Below are 19779 nucleotides of genomic sequence, written 5' to 3' on the forward strand. Positions count from 1 at the left end.
ATGTAAGTATTCCGGCTATGCGTGGAAGTTAACTAAATTGAAAAATAGTCCGCTAACAATATTTTCGTGGGAAGGTCCAGTTGTTTTTAAAGTGAATATTTTTAGGTGCATTCGCGTGACATTGGGACATATCAGTGAAATGGAAAGTGATAACCTTATCCAAGTGAGCCTCCTAACCTACAGTGAAAGCAAATGGCCTAAAATAGCCTTGGGAGACATAGTGTTCATGCCTAAACTGATTTGTTTAGTTGACTTTTTTCGGGGGAGGTGGCGTAGTTCCTGTCTAATACTGCAGATTATGTTCGTTTTTTCGGCCATTTTATCTCCATATTCTTCCATGTTTTAATTTTTTGCTGAAGTTTCGTACTTTGCTGTGAACAATGTTACTTACACAGAGGAAGGAAATGGGGAGAAATCCTTACAACCCTTTGAAAAGTCCTAGTACAGTTTTCTTTGGAAAGATCTGCCGTTATTTAGTTAACTTTACAAGTGCAACGATTGTCTTGCTGCTTTGAAAGTTTGTAGATATATATCAGTCTTCACAGTTTATACGGCAAGAGTTTAGTTTCTTCTTGTTTATTTTTTTTTTGTAATTTTTTGCAAGCCCTTAAGCTTCAACCTGTGTGAGCTCCTTTCTCTCCCCCCCCCCCCCCCCGAACAGAATTCCAAGGCAGGGTGGAAAGAAACGGAATCATTGACGCAACGTCTGTTACGTCAGGATCCCGTCTGTTACGTCAGGATCCCGTCTGATTGAAATAATCAGGAATCACGTTAATCAATGAGAAGCAGACACCAAAACAAGTAAATGCGATAAGTTGTTGTAAACAGCCATACGTCAGGGAGGGAGATAGCGCGTGCTCCTGACGATGACTGCTATTACTTTACTTGAGATCAGCCTGATGATTGATCGTTTCTTTTTGTCCGCACTGTGTTATTTTTCCTAATGGCCGACCTCCAAAGTTTTAGAGCGTACAAAATAATTTTAAAGGAGCTTCGTTGGTTAAGATAATCCTGGGTAATTATTCAGTGGATACAAAAATCTTTTTATTTTTTTTTTAATTTTTTTTTTTTTCTTACTGACACTGGTCTCTGAATGTACATTCAGCTTTATTGGTCAGAAACCTTCATGTAGTCTAATGTACCTTTATAAGAACTAACAAGATTTTCATACACCTGTAACAGGCTTAATCCGACACTCTTTTAGAATACCTCATCGAAACATTCCGATGGTCGCAATCTAATATCGCCGTAGACAAAACATTGGAAAGAACATGTTTCCTTCCGACCCTCACGAAATTTAATCCTTATCTTTGTTTCTTTTGCTCAGAATTATGTAATTCAACACGGAAAAACCGCGAAACTATTGTTTCGTGTTGCTATTGTGTAATTTTTTGGTTTATATCGTTTCACTCTTGTCTTATGGCGCCTGCTCTTCCGTTTTAGGAGACAAATGACGCACTTTTTTGGTGGAAATGAACATCTGCTGTCACCATGTTTTCTCGTTTTATTTCCTTGCAAAGAACTGCTTGTTTGGGTTGTAGTCGTAATGTAAATATTGTTAAGACAAGTTCTAGCGACTTTTTGCGGCAAGGTTTATCAAAGTTAAGCTATCGATGGCACGCGACACCGTGAAGTCGATGGTTTTCTTTCGCTAATTTTTGATCTTGTTTTTTAATATTGCTAAACTGTGAAGCTATTATATTGTTAGAACTCAATCAAAGAGTTGGAAGGAATTCTAAATATGAGATTCCTTTGTTAAAGAAAAAGTCGACACAGGCTGGTCTGATAACAGGTGTAACAGATGTTACTTGTTTAACACATAACTCAACCTTTTCATACTTTATCAATTGTTCCTATTGGAAAAAAAATTTTTTATAATTATTAAGCCCACTGAAGGTATTCATCAGTTTGCTCTTTGTTTGTTTTCTCTATATTTTTACTGGTGATCGTCTATTTTTATCTGACGTTATGTATCGTGGTTGTGCCTTGTTGTTTTAGGCATCAAATGGTTAAAAGGAGACATCTTTAGCCATCGAAAACCCAGGATACGGAACTTTATTACCTGGCTTCGATTAAGGCCGATTTCCCAAGGTTTAAAAGCTTTTCACCAGCATGCGTGTAGACGGCCTAATAATCTTATCCTAGTATGCACGCATATTCTTTGTGTTTACCTTGCATAGTGATACTTTTTATTTATTACGAGTGCGTTTTTCTGAGCACTTAAGGTCAAGTTGTCTATTCGTTCGTGTTTCATTTGTGCGAGTCATCTTCTTGATATTTAACAATCTTTATTAGTTTGCAAATCATCAAGGCATGTTTGTAATTTTTGAGTATGTGAAATAACGTTCACCAAGTTTCCCAAATTGCTGAAATTACTATAGATCGTTCATCAAACCTGATGTCAAAGAGTTCTCCGATAATATAGGAAAGGAATTCATAATTTTAACACTGCTTACCACTACCTTCAATGAGGAAAAAACTCTGACATTATTCATCCTTTAGAATATATTTGACACCTAATTTAAGCTGCAAAAATGTGTAATAACGGGTTTTGTTCTAAGTCGTTTCGTCACAAGATTTTTCCTCACAAATATTTCTGGACTGAAAGGTATCCGTTGTCTGTGAAATGCTATACTCTGGCTGGAGCGTGCCAAGATAAGAAGTGCTTATTAAGCCCATAGATGAATGACAGATTACTAAATTCCAAGGGTTTATAGTCGGCCTTGCTGGAGGTCGTAGAACGGGCCTAAGGCGGTCAAGTTTAACATTGCTTGCCAAAATCGTGAAACAAGATCAGCAGAGAATACTAGTATGAAAGAGAGCTATGCCTAACTCTCGCCAAGAAACGTATCTGTTAGCCTTACTTTGCCTCTATGAGCTGGTTAGCTGAAATAGGTATTATTTTTCTAACAAAGGATAGAATACACGGCAAACTTTAAAGCATAACTTTGTGGGATTAAAATTTCTTTTTATTTGTTCTCCAAGGTGTGTAATTGCTACTGACAGTTATAGTATAACAAGCATTATAGGATAAGAAACCATATATGGTCTTTAACAACTCATTCATCTCGGTCGTAAAGCTTCTAATAGACACATGCATGACGTATCAGTCTTGTTCGCTTGTCGTTTCCTAGTGTAAATTTACGAGCTTTTAAAATCCAAATGACACTTGAAATTGTTCTTAGGTCGAGTTGCTGCGGGTCATCGGATTTTCTACTCTTCGTAAAACTCTATTAAAGTAGTGTTAACTGTTGAATGAGCAAGTCCCTCTTACATCGAAGGATATGGAAAACGTTTCACTTTATAATTTTTTGTTTTCGTCTTCAACGGTTATAGTTTATTTGATAGGAACTTTTTTTTATTTGATAAGAACTTTTTTTTATCAGATCCACTTGTCAAAAAAATCCCTTTCCCACCATGAAGCCCCAAAGAGTTGGTGGAAGATGGAGGTCGTCCAACGAGGGCATTAATTGGACAGATATGTGCCTTTATCTGGATGGTTTGTGCTGACTCTGTCTTCATGCATGTACCTTTGTGCATGTACCTATCTTTCAAAAACTCAAGAGAGCGGCATATTTGATAACAGTCTATAGACCTTCGTTTGGCGTCATCTCAACATAACTTGCTTTATTTCCCTTTCTCTTACTGATCGTCATCTTGATTTCACCCTATTAAAATGTCGAGATTGTATTTCTGTCTGCGTGTTAAAATCGAGTAATTGTGACGCCACAGCTTTGCATAAACATCCCTAGCTTAATTTTTAACAAAACAGTTAATGGGAGTTGGCGGTGGTATCTTATTTGTTTTTCTCTAGAGGTCAAGGGCGACCGCCTTTCGCTTTCGTGCCTGAAAAAAAGAACCGATCGGCGGTTCACTTTGTTTGTCGGCGAGTAACGAGCCCGCGGTCTCTGAAACCAAATTTTCCATCTCGTAATCTTTTTGGCATGGAGGTAAGAAATCACAACTACTCTCCGAATGCGAAACAATAGTATGAAATAAACCTGATTACGTCTAGGCCAATTCTCTTGAATTTCCGGTAGTCTCTTGGATGTAGAATAGATCTTGTGGTCTCCCGTGCAGTGCCCTAAAACTCTCGTTGAAAAGTGAGTTGCAAATGTTTTTTGTGAGAGAGGCGAAATCAGGTAAGGTTACTACTAAAAATAAGAAAAAAATTGTCTGGAAGGGGGAGTTCTTGTTCAGATGTAGCTCTATTCTATGGAAATTAAATTTTATTGTGGATTTGGCGACAGTTCTTTTGGAGAGACCGCCGAGGGCGGAACGGCTTAAAACCACATTTGTATTCGGAAGGGGTGGATATGGAGGTGGGAATATGATCTAAAATTATGCATCTCCAGACTTCAAGGTTCTAGAAGTTAGCATCTCTGCGATCAAGACTGGTTCGTAAACAAATGAATGGACAGAAGCTCCCTATATTTGCGACTGGTCGATGAAACGATTTTAGGGTAGAGGACCACCTTACGAAAAAAATTACTTAGCTGTTTAGCTTTTCTGTTGCCGCTTCTTTCTAAATTTATCGTATTACTTTGCAACTTTTACCAGTTTGTAATGCCCCGGACCACTTACTCTATTGGGTGAAACATTAGCTGCTAAGTTTTTCCATGATACAGCCATGGTCGAATACTAGCTGTAGTACGCCCAGTTTGGTTTTACTCACAAATAACACATATTTATGTTACAGTCGATCCTGTATAAATCGGTTACCCACGGGGAATACATGAGATAATTTTCTGAAGGAATTGTGCTGCTGCTTCGTTTATTCGCTTTGACAAAGGTCCAACGCTCGAAATGTTAGCTTTCAAACTCTTTACGGTGGTACCTCGGTTGATAATACAAAATTACCCTTTTATACCCACGGGGAATAGCGAGATGACCGGGTCGGACCGGTGATACAGGGTGACCGCTTAAAACAGGTTCCACAGATTAAAAGTGTTATAAAAAACGATACATAGCGCCATCATATGCTATAATTGATCACCTAGTGTACAGAAACAAAAATTATTGAAAGGTTATTCGGCTTAAGTGACCGTTCAACACAAGTGAAAGACAAAACAAACAGGCCGTTGGGAGTTAGAGAAGGGTGACTGCGACCGCTTAATATAGGTGACCACTTAATAGAGATGAAAATTAAAAATTGAAACAAATTCGGGATTTACGCAACCGACCGCTTAAAATAGGGTGATCACTTATTACGGTGCTGCTTAATACAGGTTCGACTGTAGTTTCGTTATCAAGTGTCCTTTCACTTATGCCCAAACTTTCTTTAACCCAGAAGATGGAAATGACGACGAAAAATTCGCTTTTAGACATATAAGCTGGGAGGGAACTAAATCTTAGAAAAGCGCGAGGGAAGGGAAATGAGCAACAGTTGTGAACTGAGAGGGTTTCTTCCCAGATCCTTCATTAATTGTGATGAGGGTAAATGTCACGTGATATCCATCCCATAATTCTGTGCTCTGTTATGTAGGTCGGTGAATTAGTCCTACTGAAACTGACCATCTCGCTGATACTTTACCCATTTTTTACGATTATCAGGTTCCTTAGTACTTTATATAGACAACAGCTGGATAAAAATACAATCTAGAGACGAATTAGGGCCATGGCGACGAATATGTACTTGGAACATTACCTTGATAGTAAGTGCTTTTGATTTCACTTCGCTGTGACGATCCCGCCAGAATTCATACTCATTTGCATTTGGAAAAAAAAAGACAGGCAAAGCTATCGGTGCTTCGCCGATGTAATGATTTGCTTATCCTGGAAAGTTTTATCGTAATTCTGCATAAAATTTTGGAAATATCTATTTTGTCGTGGAATCTGGTGGAAATAAGGATAAGCTTGTATGTGAAATAGATTTCAGACTAGCGTACAACTTTACACCCACAAAAAGTGAAGATCGGATGTGGGTTTTGGTTAATTTAATAGTCAAGCTTAACTCCTATAAGTTAATGAGTCCTTTATGATGTCAATCCCATTTCCTGTAAAGTTTGATTTTTCCCTACGTTAAATAACTGTACGAGTGCGCAAATCATCAATTTTCCATAACACATTCGAATGAAAACATCTAAGAATGGAAAGGGTTTCCCCTGCAAGTGCTTTCCATGACACATGTTAATTAACAGACGGCACTGCTCTGCTTCTTAGGTATTGAAAACCTGCCATTTGAACTACAGAGGAACTTCACACTTATGAGAGAACTTGATCAAAGGACACAAGGTAACTTAGGCGCACTTATACCCCACTGGCTGAAAATCCTCTTCACGAACCAATCCGCTTAAGTGACTAGCGTAAACCACGCAAGTCAAACATTACGAAACAGTTATTTCTTTGGTCGCTTTTTGTTATTTATCCGAAAATATCAGTTTTCCAATGGTTTGTATTTTGGCAACAAACGTGACACACATTTGCCAGTTCACCAAAGCACGTGGGGTGGTTTCAACCTTGACTTACATTGCTTGGAAAGCAGAAGGTACCCACAATTCAGGGGATTGTCATGAAAAAAACCTTTAATGTCAGGAAAAAGTCAGGAAATTTTAATTTGACTCTGGGAAAATCGATTGAAAGGAATAAAAAGTTAGGAAAATTTGAAGAATTTGACCATAGGAAGGAAGAAGCTTTTACTGTCACATTAATGGCAAAGATTCTTTCCCTGATAATTGAGAAGTTGAGCACTTTTTGATACTAACCATCTTTACTTCTTGGTTGAGGTCGAGGCCATACTTCAAAAGCATTATATCATTTATTTAAATTTTTTGAGAGGAAGGACGGCTGACTGGGATGGACGCAGCCATTATATGTTTTTATCTTGTTGGTCTTGTCTGGCTGTAGCAACCATGAGACTGTGTCATGTCATGGTACTATCAGGCCGCTTGTTTGAAAATCCCTCAAAGATCTTTATAGGATATCCTTGTTGTAAATCCTGTTAAGGTCTTACCAAACTTATCTCCTCTTGGAAATCTTTGTGCTGCTAATAAGATCTTACAAGGATATTTCTAAGTTCATAATGAATGTTTTTATTACACTACAATCTAAATATCAAGAAATGATGCTTGTGTGAGTGGTAATTAAAACCTCATTAAGGTCTTTGCATGCAAATTTTGGCCAGTAGATCTGCTTGGCTAGATAACTGTGAGGTAATTTGATAATAGGATCTTCAGCACATTCAGTTCACATCTCTCTTTGCCAAACATAATTTATCCAGTAGAATTGCATTTTATAAATTTTTCTGTTAGTCATCTATGACATACAAACCTCCAACTCTCAGTTGAATTGCTCTCAGGTTATTGCAAGAATATGGTATTTATTTGATGAAACACTTGGCATTTATTAAATTTTTTGTGCTTTGAGGGCAAGGTTTATATGAGGCGGCATCAATTCAAAATCCAATTTATTATTTGCAAACAAAAGAATGGTAACTGGCCATTTTAATTTCAAAACATAGAAACATGTTTTAGTGCTTGTCGTAAAAGTCATGTTTTATATTGTTCTCAGTTTCACAATTTGCATGTTAATACTAGTTGCAATACATAAAGTAAGTAAGGATCTGATGTCAGATATACTTCTCAACTTTTAAAATAGTACATTCAAAATTATTTGTGTCTGGTTTGCTCTAAATTTCCAATTGCAATCAAAGCCATGATTGTTGTGAGCTTTTTGAGTCTTATTTAAAGAAATGCTGCATCATGATGCAGCGTATATTTTCAATGGAAGAGTTTATAAATATTTCTGCACTAAAATGAGGTGTTTATCAAACTATGGTGATTTATATAAATGAAAATAACAAGAGTTATTTTGATAAATGAGGTGGCTGTTACAAAAACATTCAAATCTGAATCTGACAAGAAAACTTTTTTTATCTCATAAATGCCCAGCTTTGCAATCTTCCCAATTCCACATTTTAAGGAGGAAAATCAAAGTTTCTATAAACTGTTGGGGTCTTAAAAGTAAATAGTTTTTTACAATGTCTTAAGGCAAGAAAAAAAAACAGTTAAGGGAGATTTTACCTCGGAGAGAAAAGTAGGAAAATAAGAAATTGACAACACCAAGATAGCATCAGGTACTAGGGGGATGTTAGCTTGTTCAACTTTTAATAATATGTTGCTGAATTGTTCATAATACAGTGCATTTTTTACTTACATTAAAACAGTTATCTATTTTACTTGATTGTTGTTAGTGTTGGATCCTTGTTGCAGCTAGGAAAATATTCACCATCTCTCTTCCCTCTAGTAAATGGTTACTTAAAGTGAATTACTCTCAAACTAAACATTGCATCCTTCTGTTATTTCATGTAAGACCTTTCAAAGGAGATTAACAGTATGTCAGAAGAATACATGGCAAATGTGCGTGGCATGGATGCTGCAAAAAGGACATTACATTTGAAGAAAATTGAAAATGCTTTTGTCAAGAGTCGGGAATATGGGGATGATAAAGTTCAGCTTGCTATGCAAACATATGAAATGGTAAGTGAATTAATCTAACTTTTTTATGAAAACTTGATCAAATGTCCTTTGAGGCTAAAATAATGCATTGTGTTATTTTGTAAAAAGTATTATTTGATGAGGTATAATTACCCTAACCCAGATGTTGTAAGTAATCTTTTTTGGGAGTATGAGGTACAATTTTGGTTTCATGAAAAAGTTTGTCATTCAGAAAATGAAGAGCTGTCACATTTGGGATTTTGCTGCTTATTATTCAATCCTGTCCCCCTTCCCCACCCCTGTAGAAAATGGTGCTGTGAAAGAGGGCATTCACAATTTAAACCAACACCGAACACTTAACCTAATATAATTCTTAACCCTTTAAGTCCCACCAGTGACCTAGACAGAATTTCTCCTTACACTATCACTACGATATCAAGGAGACGAGTAATGAGAATAAAGAAAAATATCAATTAGGGGATTGTTGGTTGATCCAATTGCAAATTCTGCAAACTAACATTACATGAATTGTGTGGCAGATAGAAAAGAGAATTTCCAGTGAAATCTTGGGAGTTAAAGGGTTAAACTTCCTATTATTTGAATTTATAATTCTACTAATGAAATCTTTTTTTTTAATAAAAGGTTGATAAACACATTCGTAAACTGGATGCTGACTTGGCAAGGTTTGAATCAGATCTCAAGGAGCAACATGCCAAGGAAGCGGGCTACTCAGATTATGAAAGTGAGTTTAGTTCTTTAGACCGTGATATACAACTTGGTAAAAGTTACCTAACTTTGTTTGGTCGGGTGAAAACTGGAGAGAAGCTCTTAGCAGTTGAAAACTATTTATTTAGAATGCTGTTGATTAGTCCAGTTGAAATTACTATCTAACCCACATTATTCAGAAAGTCTCTTACCCACAGTGCAGCTCAAAAGTAAGTTGACAAAGCTGCTTCTCTTTGACAAAGAGGCGGCTGGCACATAAGTGACCCTATAAAGGATCTCCAGGATTAAGTTGATCACACATACACACAACATGTTCTAACACATTCAAATACAACTAGCACAACACCAAGACTTGCAGAGATAGTTTTTTATTTAAAGTATGGTTTCTTTTCATTACACAAGCTGGGTTTGTGATTGCTCATCACACTTTCCCCATCGTAAAGTTCTCAACAATCTACATTCCTCCATCATTAATGCACAGCATCAAAATCAAGAACATTCCCTCCATGTGGGCAAAGATAACCTCAATTCAGTTTCTGTAGAATATTTTACTGTTACATCTTCCAATGAGCTCAACAATGAAGAAAGTGATATTTTTAGCAGGGAAGACAACAATGACCAAAGCAATCAGGAAACTGACTCTGATATTGAAATTAACCATTCTGGATTTGACAATAGGCCATTTTACAGTTGTGTACTTGGCTGCCAAGCCTTTAATTTAGAGTGAGGCTGAAGGTGACTGTGTTGTGATAGAGACCAGTATCTGGTTAGCGTGATAACAAGCAATTTACATTGAAAAGCAGCAAGGTTTTTATCATAACATGTTCATCCTTAGCCTCACTGCTGTTCAGAGGCTTGGCAACCAAGCATGAAACTGTAAAATGTGCTATTCAGAGCAATCAAAAGTGGAGGCCCTTAAGGTTGAGACATGTGGATGTTCTCAAGGGGAAAACAAGAGTCCTTGCAGTTCCTCCATAGAAATTGGCAATATCATTGAGTATTGAAAGAACTGCATTGAACTTGCCCCTACATTGTTTTCATTTAGGAGCCATTTACAGCTCTATCAACTGCAATTATATGAGCTATTTGAGAAGAGAAAGAAAAAAAGGGGCCATGAGCCTAAATACCTTTCTATTTTCTTGGCAACTGAACTTGTCAGAAAACATGTTTGTCTAGGTATCAAATTCTTAGGAGCTAACGTCAGCATGCATCAAACAAACAGCAGCAAGTCACCCAAAATTTACTTTCACTCTTACTTTCATATTTTGTAGCCCAATATGTTCTAATAACTGTGGTGTAGTTTTTTTTTGTAAAAATTTATTTTAGTTTTCAAGAAAGAAATTTTTTTCGTTTGACCACTCAAATATGCAAATTTTCCTCGTGAATATTACCCGAGTTGTGTGACCTCATGTAAATAATATACTAGACCTACAGTGTTTCTGTCAACATAATCCTTTGTTTTATCATCTAAACTTAATCCCCTGTCATTATTGAAGCTGGAAAAGAAATATTTATTTTTTGGGGAATATGTTTGCCTGACACACTTTTCCTATGTCAAAAAGTAACATCAAAACAGAGACAGTTTTAACAATGACCGACATGACAGAATCTACTGAGCTTCTAGCCTTTAAAAGACAAAAGGATGGTAATAAAGTTACTGTAAAAATTTCCTTGTGTATTTGTGTTGTTCTATCTTGAGAAGAACTCAAAGTTTGGCAAAATTTACTTGATAGCGACTATGAAATATACATGGTGCACCTACTTGTCGCCACTGTTAACTGGTATAAATCACTCCAATTTGTAAAAAAATCTAACATAACACTCTTACCATATCATATAAAAGGCCCCTAAAAGATTTTTATTCCCAGAGCATCACGCTTTGCTTGCCTGTCTGAATACTATAAATTTCAATAGCATTGAAGCAACAACCCACTTTTAACTGCTTCGCTGCCGCTGAAACAATGATTACAAAAAAAGTACATATTTTAATATTTCAATTCAACATACACAAAAATCTTTATACATGGTAAATAATCACTTGTGTTGGTATCAATTATTATACGACTAGCTTATGACTTAAATGAGGGAGGGGAAAACACAATGCAAAACCTGGGCTCCTGTCAAAAAGTAATACCCAGATGTTATATAATAATCAAAATGGCTAATAAAAATAGTAATAAATAAACAAGGTAAGAGTGTTATGTTAGACTTTTTTACAAATTGTAGTGATTTATGCCAGTTAACGGTGGCGACAAGAAGCCGCACCATGTATATTTCATAGTCACTATCAAGTAAATTTTGCCAGACTTTGAGTTTGTCTCAAGATATATAACAGTATATATAAAGTAAGAGTGAAAACAAATTGTGGGTGACTTGCCACAATATTTCAAATTTGTTCAATGGATGCTGGCATCCTCTCTTAAGACATTTTTGTACAGCTTTGTTTAACACAACTGGAAAGTGAATTATCTAATTACATACATTGAACCAGAAAATGTCTTCTAAATTAAACATTGCATAGGGGTTAGGGTTAGAATTGAAGAAGCCATGAAATTCATTTTCAGTGTTGTAGAAGAACAGGCCCTGGATTTGAAAGAATCAATCTAAAATTATTTCTCTTACAAAGTTCTCTTACAAAGAGCAAGATCTGGAAAACTTATCAACATGCATGTGCTGCTACTGGCCATGTAACTATTGGCCATTCTAAATTTGTTGAGTTATGAAATCAACTTTGCTGTTTTTTGTAATGGTGTAACTTGCTTCCAATCTCTGCTGGACTTGCCAAAAGAACAACAATCAAATTGTGAAGTCTGTTGATTTGTTGGAATTCTAGACGGTCGAAATGTTAGTGCAAAAGGATTTACACCTCGGGTTGGTTGCTAATGACAGAGCTTTCTAAAAAAATTGTTGTACAGAAGCAAAAGAAACATTGACTGAACCATTGAAGGCTGTAGACATTTTGGCCTTTCCAGGCAGTTTACAAGCAACTGTTCCTATAACTACAATCAGGAACTTCATTACCCAGCTGATCCTTACCAGCCTAGCATGATTTTTTTCAAACCCTATTGAAGGAGCTTACCACACTTAAGTGCCCTCCTCTACATAAGCTAGGGATGACTCCTGCCCCCCCAATCAGTGTTTGATGAAGAACATCCACACATATAGTTAGATTTTGCATCGACAGATGCAATAACAAGCCTTTTACAAAGCAATGATGGTCCTGAAGACCTTTCTCAGGATACAGTCACAATCACCAGTTGTTAGGAACCATGGAGAAGGTGTGCAACTTTTTTCTCAACTTCCCTCAAGTTGCTGCATCAAGACCACCATCAGTTGCAAACTCTTACTATACACAAACCCTCATGTACTGAAGAAACCATTTTGTTAAAATTGACCCAGCTGTTGTCTAAGTTTGGTGGACCCAATGGCACTGGATTCTCATTTCTCAACTTTCCTCAGACTTGTTTTGTTATAGTAAAGGTCTCACAGCAAAGGTCACATCTGTGATGGAAGCTTGGGTTGGTCCAATCATGCACAAAGTTCTGTCAAATAATTAAGTGAGCTTAAAAGACTGAAGCAATTGGGTTTCAACAGGAATTGCCTCTAAGAGGCATGATATTTATGGAAAAGTGTTCAATTCTTCTCAAAAACAATAGTAAGCTTTCATTGATAGTTGGAGCAGCTGAAGTTAAGAAGCCAACCTAAGTATCTTGTCAAAGAGGGGGCTAACGCAACTAGTGGTATTCAAGGAAATAATGGCAAGATACTTGACAAATAGCTCCTGCCAATCATCCAATCAAAATTTCCAGGTGGCCTACACCTCTAGTAAAACATTGACTCAAAATGCACAAGCCACTTAGCTTCCAACTTCATGGCTTTTTTTTTTTTTTTTTAACTTCTATCTGGGCTTTTGATGTGAAAATTATACATGATTTTTGGAAAGTGTATTTGTATGTGTCAAACCAGCTGTGAAGAGGAAGAAATCACATCAGTGCTGCTCAAAAGTTAATTGGATCTAATAATTCAATTTCAAAAGCCCTTCCAAACAGATTTTTAATATTTTGCAGGTGAATCACCAACACCAAAGCGCAAAAGCAAGTCAGGTAATATTAAGTTGGTAAATGTTATTCACCTGTTGTTGAAAGTGGTTTAGATGTTGTGTGCAACAATTTTCTCCCATGGTCTCTCTTCTGCAATTTAAACCTGTTATAAGGCTTAGCCTCAAAGTCCATCCATGCTGAGGACTACCAAACCACAGTTTCTGTAACTGATGGTTGTTATGAATAATTATTAAGGTTAGAGTGGCCAATTTAGGTTTATTATCAAGATGTAGATTGGGAAGAAGAAGCAATGAAAAATAACAATGAAGAGCTAGATGCATGTAAATATGTACTTCAAACAAATCCTAGGCTTGAATATTTCTAGCTGAAGACAATCATGCTTTCTGGCAACACCAATAATTTTCTTTATAAATGATTACTTTAGCAAATGCTTTGTAATGCACACTTGGAAGTTTGGTGTCATATCCATCATCTTGAGCTTAGTCCTCAAACTGACATTTAGTTGAAGGAAGATGTAAGACCTATCTACTTGGACTCTAGTGATAACTATTTCTCTGATAAAATATTATGTACAAACTCTCTCTGGAGTATTTTTAGAGGCATACTTACATTAATTTCCTTATTGGGTAAGGTGGAAGGAACAGAGGAGGAGGAAGGAAAAAACAAGATACTTCTGAGTCTGCAAGGAAAAAGAAAAAGTATGTGTTAAAAGGTTATAAATTTTGTTTGAACTAACTTCATCTGAGGATTGTCTGGATTGCATTCCAATGGAAACAAATTTTGTTTTGCTCAAAAATGGAAGATAACTCATTACTTTTGCAAAACCTTGAAATTTAACCTCCAGTATTCAGGTCAGGTCATGAATAAAATACAAAAAAATTGTTTCTTGTTTTTGAACAATGAAAACAGGTAACCTTACATCATTCCAAAAGATCCATGGGAACACTAAGCCAAAAAAAGAAACAACACAACAATATTTTTTTATATTATTGATGTGGAACCTGATCATATTGTATTTTGACACCTGAAAATTTGATAGTGATTTATTCTTTTTTAGAGTTGAATCTGAAGGTCCTAAGTCACTTGCAGTAGCTGTCTCTCTCTTGGCACCTGAGGTTCAAGTGCTTGATATGCCAGTTGACCCTAATGAGCCAACATACTGTCTGTGTCATCAGGTAAGCAGCTTGGAAAAGAACCAGAAGTTATTAAAGTTTGATAAACTGTTTTCACATTTTCTTAGCAGGTTTATGTTGTCTATTGATGAACATGCAGGGAACACTTTTGTCACTAAGTTACATTGTGCTCCTTCTGAGGTCATTATGTTACTAAGATTGCATTCCTTTGGTTTTTGTTACCTAGGTTTCATATGGTGAAATGATAGGCTGTGATAACACAGAGGTAGGCATAACACAGTCAGCCTATTACTATAAATTATTACTATTGTTTTTAATTTGTTTTGGAGTTTTGTAAGGGGAGAAAATGTGTTAGTCCCCTGTAGCAAGACAGTTCCTCTCTTTAGCTTTGCAATAGCTAAAGGCATCATGAAGTTTTCACAAGTCAATGTATCAACAAGGATTTAGTGTGAATGTACAGTTGAGATGAAAAAAAGTAAAGAATTATATTCCACATTTGATTTCTGTTGTATTTTTTGAAAAACATGCCTTATGCAAATTATTGGATCTCAATTCAAAATAAGGGTCTTATTTTTTATAACTGTTCCCCGTCACCCAAATGTTTTCTAGTCTACTTGCATTATGTTAAAGTCCTGTTGTGCTAATTTAGAAGGCCCTACAAAAATCTTGGTTTTTTTAGGTGGCAAGTGGCTGCCTTTACACTTAATCAGCTAGGTTCACACATTAAACTGTAAACTCTTAATTCTCTCCCTCTTTCAATCCACTTCCCCCATTGCTTCCTCATGTTAACTTCGTATTTTCATTTTAGTGCCCAATAGAATGGTTTCACTTCCCGTGTGTAGGACTGACATCAAAGCCAAAAGGAAAATGGTTAGTCTAGACAAGATTGCATTTCTCAAATTTTGAAATTTAAATTAATTGCTATACATTTTAGTGTGTCTTGGGGGCATGTGCCTTGGTCCTACTGCTGCAGGTTGGTAGAGAGATATTAAGCAGCTTGATATGAAGGATATCAATCTCTAGATTAAAAGATAAGTCACACTTCTGAATACTTTCTCAATATGAAAAATGAAGTTTTTCTTTTTACTACAAGTTGATTTATAACGGTAATACTTTTCAAATAATCTTGTCTTTTGGAAAATGGTTCTTAAATCCAAAGTCATGGAATGTTTAAATTTTTCTCAAACACATGGGCCTCAAAACCTGTATGCAGAACTTAGTGCATTTTACCTCACTGTACATTATTGATCTTATAATTTACAAGTTTTTATCAATAATATATGTAGTTAAGTGACTTTGGATTCTCACATTTGAGTGAGCTCTTGATTAAAGGGACACTCCTGAGCAGAGCCTTATTCATACCTTTCGTACAGGTATTGTCCAAAATGTGCACAAGAGAGAAAGAAGAAGTAACTATGGCATCAGTGACTATGGCATCAAAAGGGCTTATAACCGCTAACAACATTGTTTGGGAACAAAGCAAGACAAGTATGCCTGTTATGGTCCAAATCTCCCGGCACACAGTGAACGTTCGTCGTCAGTTACGCATGTGTGGTCAAACCCCTTAATAAGAGAATATTGTAGCAAAGTGCCTTTGTATTTATGTTATTACTGCACCTGTCAATGACATGCGACCTCTGGCTCTCTGAGCCATTCTTACGATGTCCTTTCATTTAGCTTTCAATCATTATCGCAACTGCTATCGAAGTACAGAGGCAAACAAAATGGATCGAAATCCACCGCTTACAACTTAGAAATGCATTTTTTATGACACAAATACAATTCCACAGACCGAAAAAACGCAGTAAATTCAGGAGTGGGTTATGTTGAATGATTGTACCACCTCATGTAAATATTATTTGTAGATATAAATATAAAGTTTACATAATGTTACGAAGAGGTGGTCAAATCCCCATTTTTTTCCTCTTTTTTTTCTCTCTTTGTTTTTTGCTTTGTTTTTGTTTCTCTATGTATCTGTTTTTGATAGCAGAGAACTTTTCAAATCTTTGTACATTCTAGAGTACAAAGTAGTGTAGGGTTTCAAAGTGCTTGTATAAAGAGGCCACATTTTCGACGAAATGACCGAAACATGATACTGAAATGTTCGAGGAGTTTTTGACGGTTTTTTTGTCGATGAGATCGCGACAACTTATGACTTACTAAAGCTATTTGCACTTGTTGAAATTTTCTGAAAATATTTAAGGAGGAAAAACTCGGTCCGGCATCTTTTAAGGGTTTCACGTAATATTCTCGTGCGGAACAGTCTGTTCCTCGCAAGATTTGTAAAGCTTGATCTGAATTAATTGTAAAATGAAGTACGGATTATAGGATTGAATCATAATTTACTATTAGTTGAGATATGTTGGTGGTACATTCGTGCTAAGACATGAAAAATTTGAGATGAACGCCAAGTTTCTATAAAGCCCGCTCTTCCACGTTTCTCCCCGTAACAAAATTCTGAAGTAACAGTTCATTGTAGTGATTTTTTATACATCTGGAATAGGAAGCATTTTATGACGAAGTATACTTGAGTTTGAAAGTTTGTTATTAGTTTCTTTAAAGACATGAGTTTTCAACTAAAGAATATTGCATATTGGATATGGTATTCATCAAGCGTGGGTGACGATTCAAATGAAAAATAACAAGTTTAAATACCCAGTCTTAGAACCCTGAAAAGTTTCCTCCAAAGGTATGGCACGCACAGCAATATTCAATCCTTGCAATATATCTTTAATCCTTAAAGTATTCACTTATTTAACGACGTAAAAAAGCATTAAATCCAATTGTTAGTAAGACCTTTGTTGGAAATCAAACCTTTGGTTTTCGTGATTTCATCCAATATCACGAGTACTGATTTAACAAATACCACAAGGAGTACGTTTTACTGCAAATGCCTTGCTTTACCTGGGTAGTCTTTCGTATCTCAAATTTGTTGTGTCCGGCTGCAGAAGAACGTGAACTCTTCACACGATCTCCATCTCCTTGTCAAAGTTATTGATTTTTCGAAAAAGGGTTCGGAGAAAAACAGTGACAACAAAGACTGTTTATTCGCAACAAGAAACATTGAAAATTTCACGCTAACAGTGGAGAGACGTCAATATGAAAACAAGCTTCAAAAATTAGTTTTTGCTCTCTTGAGCTGTTAGCCTAAATACAAAAATACCGCTTCTGATCCCAACTTACCAGTTTTAGATTCACAATTGGAAATAATGCCTTATAGACATAGTTATTTTCAATTTAAAAACTTCATACGGTAGCCAATCAGTCGTTAAAACCAATTAATCTTATTTTCATTGTGCTAGCTTTAATATTCCTATTCAATTAAAAAAGAAAATTCGCCAGGCAGGGTCAGTTCCAGCACTAAATTCCTTTAGGCTGTAGAGTACTACCGTTGAAATTCTGGCCTTTTCTGTTCTCTCCCTCCTCTAGCTTCTTCGGGTGATGCTACTATCTACCTGTCTTCGTCTTGTCTAGTATGTTGAGAGAGGAAATTCACCTTTTTCAGTATGTTCATGGCCAACATTGATACACACTGGTAGTCTTCTTTAAGTCAAGGAAAATTCCCATATATTCCCTTCGTCAGACATTTCTCAGATTGAGACACTCTTAAAATGACAAAGCTCTTCTCTTCTTGTTTTCCAAAGTAACAATTAGGTGCGTTTAATGTCAGAAGATGATGATTTAAGAGTTTATCACGTAAGTTTAAGTTTTGGTACAGAATATGGTTTGAAACGACTATTTTTGAAAAGCAACGTCAAGTGAATGATTTCCTCTTCAATCATATTCATGATGCAGACTTCAGTCTCAATCATAACGTCTCATTTTTCAATCACATACCACGCTTATAGGAGCTACCTCGCTTGCATTGCTAAAATCCTCTCAGTTCAACCTGTATGAGACTAATACAATTGCTCGGTAAGGAAAAAAAAGCGAAAAGCAATGATGGTTTAAGAAGGTTCATGGTTTTCTAAGAATGGAGAACATTTAACTTATTTAGCACCATCAAAATGTTCAGCATAAACATCTAAAGGCTTACTGATGTAAGATGCGCAAATCTTGGCTCGACCAGATATGAGAAAATGACATCCCACGTAAGAAAAGAGACTAAAACCACTGGTTTAAAAATTGACGAAATGTTCTGGAATAAGTTTTGATTAAATAATTCATTTAATTAAATGTTGATATAGAGCCTCACTGACAGGAAATTGTTTAGTATATTTTAGGTCTGTCAATCTGACAGGAAAATATGTGTGTCGTTAGCACATGGACCAATACCAAATTAAATGTGGTTAACACTTTTTTTGGTCAATGAAGGTTTTTGTTGTCTAGCCATCATGCAGATGAAAAAAACGTTTCAAATCGCCCACATTTTTGAGATGCTTACGGTGATGTGGTTTGTGTGAAAATTGTTTGCTTCTTAACTTTCCTCCGTTGAAGTCTAAAAATTGTTATCTGTAATTAGTGTTAGTTTTGTTTCATGTGCATTTACAACGACTCTTCCGTTTCCCGTGGCCGGTGCCGGCCTCATTGTAACATTTTAGGACCTTTTATTTCCCTGATTTAAATAGCAACAAGGAATAAGTTTTCAAGACTATACTTCCTTCTCATCCAAATACAATGAGCTTCCACCAGAGGAAATTTCTCTATTTAGACAATCAAGGTAATATCATCCTATTTGGAAGGTAATGCCAACAGCTATTGAAGGCTGATATCAAATGCGGAGTTTGATCTTAAAGCCAATATAGTTCGGGAAAGAGACTACCATCTGTTTGCATTTTCTCTTCAAAATAATTTTTTATACCGCAGAACGTTCATATAAACTTAGTCATCTGAGCTATTCGAAAAATGACGCTGCCTGATAGTGATAGAAGCAAATCAGCGAAATTATATCGATCATGCTATTTACGGGGGTGCCCACGCAGTACAGGGATGGCTTATCCATCAAACAGTGTCAGTCAGCCGTATATTTTGCCCTGATATATAGCTAAGTTCCGGGACACAATGAAAAACCTCTGGGAATTCTTATCTATTACTCTCTGTAAATTTAAGTTTTGGGATTTGATCCTGTCTACCTATTCGTTCAGTTAGCCCTCAAGCGATTGCACAAACACCATCAAGAGTCTCCGCGTTACCACTAAAGCCAAGGTATAAATCAGATTTAAGTTCTTCATCAAAATTCAGTCTCGACGGGGAAATATATCTGCAGGTTTCTTGATATAACCCAACGAGACAAGTCGCGTAAAAGAAACAATTACCAAATATTTACGAGTTAAAAGCTGACGCCTTTCCTCTCGGAAAGAGGTTTCTTTCCTTCTCTACTCAAACGTGGATACATACGAAAATTTCTAAATAAAAATTATGTATGTTGCGGTGTTGAATATTCAAAGAATGTAGACATAGGCTGACATTCCTAAACAGAAGAGA

General features: G+C 36.2%; 1 protein-coding gene across 4 annotated transcripts in view; it reads left to right on the forward strand.

Annotated features, from left to right (window-relative positions):
* Window positions 1-17938, forward strand: part of LOC131796892 (inhibitor of growth protein 5-like) — a 28452-nt gene extending 10514 nt beyond the window's left edge. Inside the window, exons 1-11 of one of the 4 annotated variants that reach the window (XM_059114500.2) lie at window positions 3932-3950; window positions 5554-5654; window positions 6163-6234; window positions 8311-8477; window positions 9078-9177; window positions 13229-13264; window positions 13854-13920; window positions 14280-14397; window positions 14582-14620; window positions 15164-15225; window positions 15729-17938. In XM_059114500.2, coding sequence (XP_058970483.1) covers window positions 5618-5654; window positions 6163-6234; window positions 8311-8477; window positions 9078-9177; window positions 13229-13264; window positions 13854-13920; window positions 14280-14397; window positions 14582-14620; window positions 15164-15225; window positions 15729-15768 — 738 coding nt within the window. In that variant the 5' untranslated portion in view covers window positions 3932-3950; window positions 5554-5617 and the 3' untranslated portion in view covers window positions 15769-17938. Of the gene's footprint in view, window positions 1-3931; window positions 3951-4013; window positions 4143-5036; window positions 5655-6162; window positions 6235-8310; window positions 8478-9077; window positions 9178-13228; window positions 13265-13853; window positions 13921-14279; window positions 14398-14581; window positions 14621-15163; window positions 15226-15728 lie in introns of those variants that run through there. The other 3 variants (XM_059114499.2, XM_059114498.2, XM_066171732.1) reach the window with 3 other exon arrangements.
* The last annotated feature ends 1841 nt before the right edge of the window (window positions 17939-19779 follow it).

The sequence above is a fragment of the Pocillopora verrucosa genome, chromosome 9 (assembly GCF_036669915.1).
Source record: "Pocillopora verrucosa isolate sample1 chromosome 9, ASM3666991v2, whole genome shotgun sequence".
NCBI lineage: Eukaryota > Metazoa > Cnidaria > Anthozoa > Scleractinia > Pocilloporidae > Pocillopora > Pocillopora verrucosa.